The sequence below is a fragment of the Calliopsis andreniformis genome, chromosome 3, assembly GCF_051401765.1.
Source record: "Calliopsis andreniformis isolate RMS-2024a chromosome 3, iyCalAndr_principal, whole genome shotgun sequence".
In the NCBI taxonomy this organism is placed as follows: domain Eukaryota; kingdom Metazoa; phylum Arthropoda; class Insecta; order Hymenoptera; family Andrenidae; genus Calliopsis; species Calliopsis andreniformis.
The window spans coordinates 18763854-18777624 of record NC_135064.1 but is presented as its reverse complement, the minus strand read 5'-3'; the positions used below and the strand labels follow the sequence as shown (position 1 = coordinate 18777624).

At 39.3% G+C, this 13771-nt stretch overlaps 1 protein-coding gene across 1 annotated transcript in view; it reads right to left on the bottom strand.

Annotated features, from left to right (window-relative positions):
- The window catches only part of LOC143177073 (protein O-mannosyl-transferase TMTC1), a 200129-nt gene that overhangs the window by 81301 nt on the left and 105057 nt on the right, over positions 1-13771 (bottom strand). Inside the window, exons 3-5 of the mRNA XM_076374845.1 lie at positions 9727-9800; positions 2011-2142; positions 1545-1617 (exon numbers count right to left, since the gene is read on the bottom strand). Of these exons, the coding sequence (XP_076230960.1) occupies positions 1545-1617; positions 2011-2142; positions 9727-9800 (279 nt within the window). The remainder of the gene's footprint in view (positions 1-1544; positions 1618-2010; positions 2143-9726; positions 9801-13771) is intronic.

Genomic DNA, 13771 nt, shown 5'->3' with positions numbered 1-13771 from the left:
ACACATTTCCCCTTCAGCGAAACACGTTCATCCACGGTTTAATCCTGGCGTCCCCCATCTATTCTCAATCCATTCGACTCTAACACGATTACACGCATGTTTCAATCAAATGTAATCACAAAACGAACCAGGCAACCGACCTGGTCGTACGACAACGAACAGAAAGGTGTTGCGTAACCGCGAGCAGGCAAAGGGTGAAAGCAGAGGGAGAGGGTGTAGGGATTGTTCGAATCCTCTTAACGAGTCGCGTATACTCAGTCGTGCGTAGAAGCCCCGCATGATTTTCAGACGGAATCAACGACGCGCCTGGTGTACCACACTAGCTTTGTCGTTATTGTATTACCGACAGTGTCTACACCTCTGTCAGCCAGGGACAAATGAGGTGGTAGAGAAAAGTCGACGGATCCATTTATCTATTTATCCTCCTTTGGACGATGTCTTCTTCGCAGTCGTGACACCAGTCCAAGAAACTTCAGGGCACGCTCATCGAAACGAGATAATAAACGCGAGCAGACGATCGATAGAGCTCAGTTTCGCATATTTATGTACACTATTATACGATAAAGCAATTTTGGGTGATCCTTCAATGAATTGAGGTATTATAAGGTATAGCCTTTCTCTTTTCTTTTTTCTACTCAATTAATAATTTTGTATAAAATAAACCTGTTACCAAAAATAGAGACTCTAAATCAAAGAAAACTAATGTATACATTATATTATACAAATGGTTCGGATACAGGTGATTGTAGATGTGAATATAAGACGAAGATCTGTAATTGTGTATAGGAATATGATACGCGAAAAGAGCTTTCTATTTTGAAATATTGAATCGTCTGCAGATGGTTATCGTTAACGTCGTTTATGTTGTGAAAATAAATAAAGGAGATCGATTTCGTTTCATGCGGCTAAAAATTCGTAAAAGTTTCCTCGTTACGGTCGATAGAAGCGAGAACGTGGCCTCCGTGTGGTTCGTTTCACGCGTTGCTTACACCCTGTAATAGCTTTTGTGCTATGGTAGCGATCATAGAGGGAGCGGAAGTAGGTTCAGCGCGGAAACGCGATGCAAATTTCCCCGCAATAAATTGAATGCACGTTTTAAACTTGTTCTCTGTAGTCATAGAGAAATCGATTCGATATTTTCCAATCGCTCAACCTTGTTGATTTTGTCGACGATTGCATCTCGAAAAGCATGCATTTCGAGGTTATTGTAGTATTTACTGGCAGCGAAATTTATTGTTGCGTCGATAAACGTACATTTAAAATTCGATAAGTAAGTTGAATCAAGGTATCTAGATTACGTTTCGCATGTTTTCCTAACATTGTGCTGTAGAATTTGAAAATGTGACAGCGTACAGGTACAGCAAATTACCTTACTGTAGAGCACAGTCACATAACGAAACAGTTAAATCGACAGATTTTTCACAAAATGTTACCACTCTTAACAATTCCAATTCAAAGATATTGCCTCTTATTTACTAATATTAAGTCCTATTTTAGCGCGCACTATTTACACGTATTTATAAATTTAATTCACTCTTACTTACCGAAACCAGTAGTGCCGCTGCGCGTCGAGAAAAGTGCCTGGAGTCGTCGTTCCATCTGGCCTCGAAAATAGATCTGCAACAGGAAACAATAACAAATGAACTCTCCATCACTGCTGTCGAAAAAATACGACTTCGAAGCCAATATTAACTATCTCACAGTTCGTTCACCTTCTCTGGGACGCCTCGGTTATTTAAAGACCTTCACGAAGCACCTGAATACCAACACATTCGCGATTGCCCATACACATGTGACTCACTGTCGCGTGAAAATGCACCCCCGTGGATGCCACTTCTTATTTCGCGATTTATCGCGAACAGAGGCATTTGCCACGCGAATATACTATTCATGTTCCGTGAGAAGTCCCCTGAAATACATTGTCCTTAATGCTTTCCAGAGGACTTCTCCCGATACACGAATCGTACGTTTCCGAACTGCTGTAGGAGCGCGACGCGCTTAAACGCTTACCTCTTGATTGAATGCCAGGAGCGACAGAGGTCGTAAAGAAGGTTTAGAGGCAAAACAGTAATGCCGGTCTCCTTGGCTAACATCGACAACCCGCCGAGGCACACGCTGCTCCACACGTAAGCTGTCTGCTGCCTGAAACCGAAGCAAATCCGAAAGATTTAATTTAGTGTGACCCCGCAGCTTCCGGTCATTGTCGACCGAAACGAAATTTTCGAAGCTTTTGTCCCGACCGCTAGAGCCTTATAATCGAAACTGGCCTGGATTTGGGGCGGGTGAAAGTACATTCAGGTAAACGTTATTAGGTTCTGTGTAGGTATCTATCTGAAGAAGATCAGGTTTTTTAATGGAATCCGTGAAATCTGTATTTTATTATGAGGTAGAATTAAAATTAGCTGAATAAATTTTGGATAATTGTTTCTGAGATATGGCTTCTGAGGGAAGAATATTAACGAAGTCAAAAGCTATGTTTCCCTTATGTAGTTATTGTCGTACAGTACATAATGACAAAAATAATGTATTTATATACCTATGTACTATTAAAACTAGAAGTAGAATAGCTGAATGATTGCAGGGACATGTAACTCAAAACTTCCTCACTCATTCCCCACCTTCCATTATAGACTCTTAACTTCGTCAGAAGATAAACTTCTGCAACTCTGCTGATAGGTTTAAAATGTCTCCTCTTCTAAATCAGCCATAACCTCTCAAGTGTCCTCACTACTTTCTAAAACCCATCAAAAGGTTCACATAGATAGGGCATTATTTTAAAAAAACACGATCAGCAACAAAGATCAGAAAAAGAGAGGAAAACAAAATTATCGCAGCGAGACACAAGATTTCTCCATCAGCGAGAAAAGCCAATTACCGTTTTGTATATTGAACAGGTGTTGGTCAAAGGCAAAGATTGGCTTTGTCTGGCACGTGAACGACGCGTGATTGTTTCGATTACAATATTTCGTAATTTCGTATGATCGCTGGTCGAAGAGAAGAAAATATGCATGTATAAGGAGGGCCGATAAACCCAGCCAGGTGTTATCGATCGGTATAGAACGCACGTGAACGCACGATTAAATGGTCCGTGGGCGCGATCGAGGGCAGCGCGAAACGCGTCACGCGAATAAATATTTCACTGGTCGAATTGCGAGCTTTATTAAATTATGCATGCGATGCAGGCTGCTCGGTGCGTGCCACAGTTTTATTTCCAGGGAACAGAGCCTCCTCCATCTGTAGTAGAAAAGTGGACTGTACAATTCATGTATGCGGAATATCGTTCTTGGGAAGTTAGTGAGGCGACGAGATTACAATGTAGGACTTTTTGCAACCCTGGTATATTTTATTGCATATGCATAATTTATGTACATTTTGTTAAATATGAAGTGATAGGGTGTGGAAGATACGGACTCGATAATGCTTAACATCCATGAGAAATAAAGGAGAATTCAAGCTTGAGGTACCATGATTTTAATGTTACGACATAGTGTGATAGTTGCTCCGATTCCACGATTAAAAATTGTTTTTAGTTTTAAAAGGCTTATAAGTCTTTTTATTATTAATTCTGGGTAAGTTAGCTGGTAATATTTTTTGTGACGAACATGAGAAGTTGAGCTCGTATGACGATTATGATCTTAATATACCACCTAACTAAAAGCTAGTGAAGCGTAGGGATAAAGTTTGAAATCTCGATAGTTCGAAATGGTTAGGTACAAGTTCTTCATAAGTTAAGCAATTTCTGTTTCCTCGGTAATATTAGTTCTCTCTTATCCAAGGAAACTTCGATTTCTTCTCTGAAAACGATTATAGGGAGTTACTAGTTCAACTAAAAGAAAGAGAAAAGAAGGTACTACTCAAGATATGTTCAACAATTTTTTAAATTTTGCCGCTCATCGTACTAGATGCACAGAACAAATAAATAGGATGTTGTAGAACCTCGTAAGTTAAGAAAAATGGTCTACAATATCCAATTTCTAAATTCTACTGTCTCTGATCATAAAAGTTACAATTAATCCTAAGTAAACCTACAAGTACACATCAGAACCTAAAAAATAATAAACTACTCTCATCCATGTTGCAAGATCCACTCTCAGTTATCATTTCTAACACAGGGAAATAAAACAAAATTTTAACTTACATTCAATTGAGTAAACCTACTATAGTATTCCCAAGCAGATCTCATTAAAGGCAGATTCCGATCAGAGAAGTTCGTAATTCATTTTGCTTGTCAATTTAATGTGACGCGCCAGAAAGATTCTTCTTCTGTGAGAAAGTTCGAAAGGAGCAGCGAAGGAAGCTCGTTTTTATCGCACTCGAAGCTAGAGCTTCTTCGGGAGCTATTCGAACTTTTCGAAATTAAATTAGGATATCTTTGAAGCGCTGCGTCGATGTAGAAACTTCGAAAAGGTCGAATGGCCCGACAGGGAAGGATTTCGAGGGAACGTGTAAGGGGCTTCTGGAACACGGCTGAAAGTGATGGTCACAGGGAAAGGAAACAATAACATACGACTGAGGAAAAAATTCCCTAGTCTCCGAAATTCGGATATGCATGGTGTTTCAGCGATGAAACGAGGTAGAATTACAGGGCCAACGAAGGAAAATTCGTTTCTCTCTTATATTTCGTGGCAGATTAAACAACTATTTAAATTTCCTTTCGCGTTTACACTTTTACGGTAATTATGTCGCAATTTCGCCGTTTACCTCGCTTGAATTTGTTAACCCCGACCTGTTGGACTGAAAACAGTATGAAAATTATTCCACACATTCCTGCGGCGTCAAACATTCTCCATGTTAAGCGCCATCCCCATTTCTCGTTCGTCATGTATTACCTGCTCGTTTACGGTACGAAAGTTTGGGTAAGTGATCAAACGAGTAGCCGAATTCAACCGACTATTTTCGAAACCCGTTTAACCCCTCATTCCACCGTTTCAACTCGCTCAAGCTAAACTTTTTATGAAAATGGCTCATTTTTTGAGTTATCTGAGTTGATTTAATGAAAGTCGTTGCTTTAAATTGTAATTCAAATTATACTATTATATACTCTAATACATTCAAAAATTGAAAGCTCGTCCTTTTGCTATACGTTTATTCGAATAAGTCGATTTAAAATAACTTAGACAAATTTTGAGAATCATTTTGAATGAATAGATAATTTCGTACAATTTGAATCTAGTATTATTGAAAATTCATTGGGATAGAAATGGAAAATCATTTGATTTATCAGATGGAGGAAAATTATGTGAGAACGAAGCAGCAAGATTGAAAGGATAGGTTAAACCAGGTCGGAGAAGGAATTCTTCCAGTTTCAGGATATCGGCTTTATCTTGCATCTAACTGTCAATCGACCAACGCCAGGCTTTACTTTCTTTTTGAAAGTTCTTTTCAGTTTGAAGCGCCCCCCCTCTGTGAACTTTCAGCGGACTAGAAAAACGAATAGAACTCGGCGACGCTCTTGAAACAGTTCAAACGCGAACGACTGCTCTTCAGGCGGTACGTTTCAATGAAAGATAAAGAAGAGACTACTGAGAGACGAAGGGAGGCTCCCGATGCCCTTTCGTGAACGATTATCAGTGAAAAGTTGCTTCTGAATCCACGCGGAAAGAAGCGATTCTTCATCAAGTATCAAAACACTCGAGCTCCTGGCTTGAATATTCCACCAACACTTTTTTCTGTCAAAGGGCTGGAGAGGTTATTGAATTTAAGAATGGTAAGGATTCCTTGAAGAAACTAATTCTTTTCATTAAGGGTGTAATGCTACTTGAAGAGGTGAAAGCTGATCTTCTTCATTTTATTTTCTTAATGTATGATGTTTTGCAATCTTTGAAAAATATAGCTAGATCTTTTCACTTCATTTCCTTGAAATGATAAAGTTATACTAATTTTAAGGAAATGATAAAATATTAGGTACTACAATGGTAAAACACAAGTGCATTCCTTATTAATACAATAATATACTTTCTATTCGTTATTCTCTTTAATAATATTTCTTGATTCATTTTGTATCGCCTAACAAAACTGTAACTTTCATGACAAAATAAATATTCTCTTTCTCTGCTTCATTCTAGCAGCTACTTAGTACTCACAATTAATACTTCCTTGCTCTTAGTTACTATACAATATAATAGCATAAAAATTTCATCACGATCTTTCAAAAAATGTGAACAAACACGTACAGAAGATTAACTACACAAAAAAGTTCCTTAATTAAGTCTCTCAGTCTTTAATTCTAAAAGTCGCTGAAAAGTGACCGAGTGACCCTTCCAGATGGAAACGCCTTTAATCTACCAAACACTGTCGCCAGAACGTCGCACAATGAACTTTCATCCCTCGAACGTTTCGTGCAACTCCATTCTCACCCGGTTCCTTTCCTTTGTTCCTCCTTTATACAAATATTCATTCGAGATTCATTACTTAAAAAGCAGAGAGGTTGACACAGTGACCCGATTCGAGGCCCATTTACCCCGTGTAGCCGTTTTCCCGCTCGTTTACGAGCTATGTGCCTTCAGTTCTCTCAATATAACGCGCATTTTACACGGCTCCTGCCGCTTTCGATATTTGTTTCCCTTTCGGCTTGCACCGAATGAAGGGGGTGGGGAGGAGGAGGAGGAAAAAAAAAAAATGTGTGCACATCGGTGTAGGCACGCGTTGGGTCGAGCCGTTTGTTACCAAGAGAGGATCTCGGCTCTATCGATCGCGATACCCCGAATGGAGCCACCCACCTTTCATTCCCTCGTTTCCAGCGGGCCGAGAGCCACGAAAAGTTCAAGTTTAATTATGCCACGGTTTCGCGTGCAAATTAGTTCCGTCGACCAGGAAATGTTACTTTTATTGGATTATGTTCTTCGCGTTGCGAGTCTACGTCCGTGGATGCTAGTCGTTGGAATAGAAAGAGTGACTCTGTCGGATCGTGAACGGTGGGAAAAGGGAGACGCGCTTCTGACTCTTTTAGAAATAGAAGTTAATTATCGGATGGAGCTGCCTCTAGAATGCGCTTGAACCTTGGACGGCTGGTGTAACACAGAGAAAGTAGAATCGTAGATGAGGTATAAAGGTGAGTTTAATTCCTATTCGGAATGGGACGTGATAATGAAGCTACCAGATAATGATAAAAATTGAAAGAATGAAATGGTACTGAGTTAATTTTCTCCTGTGTTTTTTCAACTGATTGCGTTTGGTTACTTTATCGATGTTGGGAGAGAGGATAAGTGGCCCCTCAAATTTTATGCAAAGTTAGTTTTCTGTATTCGCGGTACCCATTATAATATTCTGTAAAAGTCATTTATTCGATAATTCATGCATTATGGAATCTTATTTGAAGATAGAGGTGATCCTAAATGCAAGAAATTGAGTGAAAGTACATCTGCAATAACTTTGCGTCGAATTCTACAGTAAGTAGTATCATAATGTGTATAGTCAGACGCTCATTGTAAGCTACATATGCAGAGGCACAGAGAAGCTATGTCCATTATAACTCCAAGGTAGTATAGTGGAGTCACATTCATTATAATCCAACGTTTCACGTTTCATATAAAAAATAGCTATCCATTACTGAAATAAAAAACCCAAAAAATTCTGCAAACTATTTCAATTCATTTCTCATAAATAAATAGTAGTCCTCCTATCAGAATTAACTATAATATTAACAAGAAAGCTATTAATGATTAATATAACACTTTAGTACACATTCTCATATTGCATCATTAAAATGTACTTAATATGTATTCCTTTGAATTCTCAAACTTATTCTATTCCCATATATAACACTATTTCTTTAACCAGTAACCTTAACCTGCCTTTAGTAAAACAATAACTCCCCTAATTCCAGTCCTCTTCACAGAGTCCACAAATTCCCACCCTATTTTTCCAGAATCCCATACTCCCTAATTTCAATCTTGCCCATCAGAGCCAGCGTGAAAGATGTTAGCCCAAAATCCGAGGCAACACAGCTCAGAGTACAATAACAAAAGTCTACCGACAAGGGGTCGCCAGAATCTGTCCCTTGTATCCTCCACCCTCCCTGTTTTCTAAACACTTAGAAAGTCGCCAGAACTCCCCGAAAGCTCCCACGAAAGCTCGCCCGCGGTAAGACTCACTCCATCCAAAGCTGTGCCGAGGTCGGCGAGCGCAGCTAACAGGTAGACGCGGCTCATCAGAATTCCCAGCCGGAGATTCCTTTCTCGGAAGAAAAATATTGATACTGGTCCGAGGAATTCTCGTTAAGACCCGTCAAACTCCGTCGAGCGAGCGTCTCTTTCGAGGCAGCAGGCGCGCCGTTTACCATGCATAAGTCCTCAATCCTCTTAGGGCGGCGATAAAAAGATTCCCGCGGCGTGGCGGGGGATGGATGCAGCTCGTGAGCGCTTGATATTTTCACGGTTAAGGATCGATGTAAACGAGCCGGGAAACGCTTACAACGAGCAGCGTATGGCTCGTGCCGGTGTGCAACCGCCGCGTTGCTTCGGGGGTCCCGAGTAAATTAGTTTAGTTTATAATTTCCACCCACACATCGGACGGGAGCCTGTGAGAATGAATGGGCCGCTGTTTCGGCGTCAGACCGGCGTCGTCCCGACGCTAAGCGACGCCCAACGTCGCTAACGTATGTATATGCAGCTGGTAAGTTCCCTCGAGTTATGGCTGTATTATGCCTCTGACATGCTACCTTATTAGATCACTGGTGAACAGGCAAAGAGAGGGAACTCCTTCTCTGGAGAAAGATTCGTGAACATTTCTGTTTACCGGTTTCGTTTAGCATGGATTCTTGGGCTGGTTTAGGGGTAATTGTAAGGGTTGTAACTTGGGGGTATGAAATGACGCGTATGATAATGGGAAGTGGGTTGGGGGAGATTGAAGCGAAGGAGAATGAAATATTCAGAGAGAAAGTGGTATTCTTCGTAATTGATCATGGTAGTAGTTGTTCTACGAAAGAGTGGTTACTTTATGGAACATAACTCTGCTCTAGCTGGATGAGAATGTTATGGGACACTTACAGGTGGCTTCAGTAACCCTTCATACTGAAATGGAGTTGTGAGAAATAACTAGAGTTACGTAGCTTTGATAGTGTGGAGTGTTTACTTTCTGAATAGTGTTATAGAAAATGACTATAAATGTGTATATGCTTTATATATAGCATGATGTTTTAGTCGGTTGTAGAGATATCTATTATTAAAATTTCTTAAGGATATTGTTTTGTGAAATACTATGAATTAAGTACCAAAGAAATCATGTTCCAAATCTCAATTAAGATTCCATATTCCAAATACAAGTTTTAGAAAATTAGGATTTTAAAAATATCAACGTGTTTACCTGAATGTATTTTATACCCTAACTCGATTGTAACTTAAATTAGTTTGATCTATGAATTAAAATTTACAAATTAACTACAATGATATCCCCTAATGACTAATTCAGTCTTTTAAGAGACAAATGGCGCATACACAAGTTTACCGTGAAGGCAGTAAATATTAAAAATTACTTTCTATTTTATAAAGTTTTTAACAGCTACTATGTGAAAGCAAAAGTTTAGGTTCATTTGAAATACGTACAATCTACTCTCTTTTATCAACTTTTTACACGGTATTAAGCAAACGTCCATCTCTCACGACATCTAGAAAACGAATTTATTCCACTTGCAAACTAGACAACTTTATTAATCAGAAGTTTTGAAAGTCATACTATGCTACATTCGCTTATTACCCACACTTTCTTTATAATTTCGAGTTTACTCACCCATGATAAGCAAGGAACGACAGCAGAAAGAATATACAAGCCAGTACATCTGCTCGTCCCACGATGCCAGTCACCTGTAACATATAACCAAACATTTAAATAAAAACCACTTCCACTAAATATCAAAGAAAGTTCTACAGTCGCCAACAAAAGTACTTCACATAAAAATCTTTTTCCACGATCGACTAGAAATTAAATCGTGAAACTACTATACCAAATTTCACTTGCTTATCTACCCCATTTACAGTCGCCACATTTAACTCACATCCAATTTCCTAATTTTTAATACAAAACCTAAAATATTCCCGAATTTCGTTTTTCGAATATGTTATGAATTAGATAACCCTTGCCAAACAACTTCACGAATCACTCTACTCGCCAAAGTGACTGTATCAGCGATAGGATATCCTCTCTTTAAAGTTCAAACGGTCTGCCTAACGAGAGGAGATTACGCCCCAGCAAGGAGCAACCATCGGTCGCCCAGAAAGGACCGAAAGTGCACAATGGCGCGGCGAGTTACCGCGAAGATCCCGCCTCGCTGGAGAGGGCACGAAGCAGCGAGATGAAATTGGATTTAGCAGCGTAAAACGAGAAGGTTGCTGCGGAAAGCGTCGGTGAAAGCCAACTCGAGGAGATCCCTTTCACCGCGCACGCGATGACGGACAGGGCATGCGAGCACGTGAGCCAAAGGAACAGGCGAATTGAAAAAGAAGAGAAGTCTGGCCGAGTTATTGACAGCCACGCCGCGAGTGAATAACGGAGATTCTGGGGGATCGCCCCGAACCATGGATCCGTGTGTGCCAAGACTCTCAAGGGTCGCCTCAGATCGAGGATTCGTGCACGCTGCCAGAATCTTGGACCTCCTTTCCCTTGTTTGACTGTTATTCCTATCCCACTCTCGCCTCCACCTTCGTCCCTTCCAGGGAAGGGTCAGAGCAGCAGGTGCATCTGGGAAATATACGTCGATTCGCCGCGATGAATCGACCATTCCAGAGGAATTAAGTCTTCAGATCTCAGTCGTGAATACGGACCCGAGTCCAGGGGTTAAGGCACTTCTTCGATTAGAACTTTCAAAAGGTTCGCTAAAGTAGATTCTATCTGAACAAGTTTAGATAGTCGAAGAGCCAGGAAAAGCGTGTTTTAGTGAACATTTCGGGGGAATTTCCTTAAATTATAATTTCATCAGAAGACAATTCGTATGGAGATTTGACATTTCCTGGTTCCGTGCTTTGAACCAGCTGTCGTTCTGTGAAACGAAACAAAAGTTTCAATTTGAGGTGGAATCGTTGAATTAGCCTGAATGGATCTCTGAATTCCGTAATTAAGCGTTCATACAGATGGACAGAATGTGGTTACATAACATTTGTTGTAATAATATTGTAATTATACTAATTTGTGGAGATATTACCTCGAAATTGTCAGTAAAGTATTCGTAATTGGCTTTGAAATTTCTAAATTCAGGTTCACGTAGCATATAATAACTGAAAATAGAACTCTGATGGATTGATTTTTCAATTTCCATCCATTGAATGATTATTCACTCAATTTGGAGGATGTTACAAAGTCTCAGTCTTCTCGCGAGGGATTTCCATAATTATCTGTATAAATCAATTTCCATTGCGGGAAGAAGAAATATCTTTTCATTCGGCTATATTAATTTACCATTGACGCGCGATACCGTGATTAACAACGCATATTTCTACGTTCGAAAAATGATTAACGTCCATTCGGGAAATTTCGAAGTTTCCACGATGCTATTAAATTCTCATCATTATTAACTGTCCTGTACGGCGATAAATTACGCCATCATTAATGGAGCACCGTTATATACGCTAATCCGCTAATTTCATGCGTTTTATAGGCAGTTCAAGGATGCTACCAAGCAAAACCGATACGGTCACTAATGTTACTAGCAAATTTGAACTACAATTACCATCGTGACGGATATTGATGAATATGACTTCCGTCGTATCAGAAAACGATAGATTACGAGAGGATAGGAAGAAAATGGGGGAGCATTATTGAACTATGATACTTAACCAACCACTTACGTAAAAACGTATTCTACTCACTCTAGAAATATTATACATAGAATTATATCAGTGCACGAAGCGATTTTCATTTATGTGTGTGTTAAACTATTACTTTTACTTTCAAATATTTTTCTGGATTTCGAATATTTATTACGCAAGCGATTAAAAATTAATTAAGTAAAGAAATTAGAAAATAGAAAAATTAGTGAACCATTAATTCTGCATAAAATTTGATACTTAATAATAACACTTGCAAGCGCAAGATTTCGCAGAAACAAATAGACTTAACGTGATACAAGAACAACATTGAGTTGACATTGTCAAAGAATCCCGTCTTTCATCCTCTTATCGGGCCTATCCGCTTAGCACAGAGGGCTGGTCCAGGGGAAATATCTCGTGGAGCAATACTCTGTCAACGTCAAGAGAATGAGAAAAGAGTCGAGAGTGGCCTCTTCAAGGATCGAAGAGCCATAAACGAAGGGTCTACTTAAGATAACAGAGATTACTTTGACCACTTCGCGATAGATTCTTTCACGCGTCTTTCAGCGTCCCTCAAATTTATGGCCGCAGATAACGACCAATTTCGAAAAAAACATCAAAAGACGATTATCCTAACCGACGGTTATACCTCGTCTTCATGGTCACGCAGAAATGGAATTAAAGCAGAGGCAGTAGAATAAGAGAACAATGCCACTCGGAGCTTAAAGTTCGATGAAGAAATTAAGAAGATATTCAATGATAGAAAAGGGTGATTATGGGTTAAGTAATTGATCTAAGATATCAATTTCCAAATAATTTAGCTGCTGACGGGGTTCCACTTAAATGAAAGTATTTTACAAACTCAGAACTATCCTATATCATATCCACTGTATTACAGATACTTTGCTATAGATAAGTAATTCTGCAATTCCAGAAAAATGAATCATTTTCAAATAGTGAACATATTAATCTTTATCATGCAAAGAATCAAGAAGAATAGATTTTCAAAAATTGGAATTCAGAAAATTGAAACAATATACAAGAAAACTTAGAAATTAGGATTAAAAAGGAGGAAATTAAGAAAAGCAAAAATACAAAATTAGAGGATTTGAAAATACGAAAACTCTAATTCAATTTTGCAGAAATGGCATTGGAGTTCTTGAGATCCCCACCTTTGTAACCTAAGGATTAAAGAGATCCTAATATTAATTACACTATGAATCCACGAGTAGCTTGAAAATATTATTACGCAGGCATTAATCAACGTGTCACGAGGCGTGATATCATAATAAATCCCTAAGATCTCTGGCTGTGTCTTAGGTGGACAAGGTGAAGGAACCAATAGCGGTAGAAGCGGATGGCGGTTGATACGTTCGAGTCGACGCCAGTTTGCTCCAGTTTGTACTTAGCTCAACTCCATTACCATCCCACTCGTTCAGGAGTTCTAATTGATTATATGAGACGGTAGTTCCGCAGGAGTTCGCTCGTTACTCCGAGTCGGCTCATCCCCTTCTTTCGCCTCGAGCATCCCTAACCCTCTCTTACAGCGGTCCGCGTTCCTTTCACTTTTCCGCGCCTTTCTGAACTCGCAGATGCGTATAATTAACGAGAGAACTTGTCTACCAAGACTCGTCGAGATAGTCTCCTTTGATTTCGCTCGGTTTCCCTTCGTAACACCTTTATCCCTTCAGACAGCAATCGAATCGTCGATCGTTCAAATTAATATATTTCCACTACCCTTAGAATCACGAGGGCACCACGAAACCTTTCGAATATCGACTCACATTACAATAACCTACTTTGATTAAGAAACTCATAGTATATGATACCTTGAAGTATCGACTGCAAAGAACACAGGTAATTGTAAAATATCCAGCAGTCGACATCTTGAGTAAAATTTAAACAACTACTTGCTTGTCAAAATTTATAGAGTATTTATGTATGTAGTATACACATTACATGTATAATGTAGTAGTATCATGAATATAGTGGACTTTTGTAAATTTCAGGGTAATGAATTTCAAACTGAAACC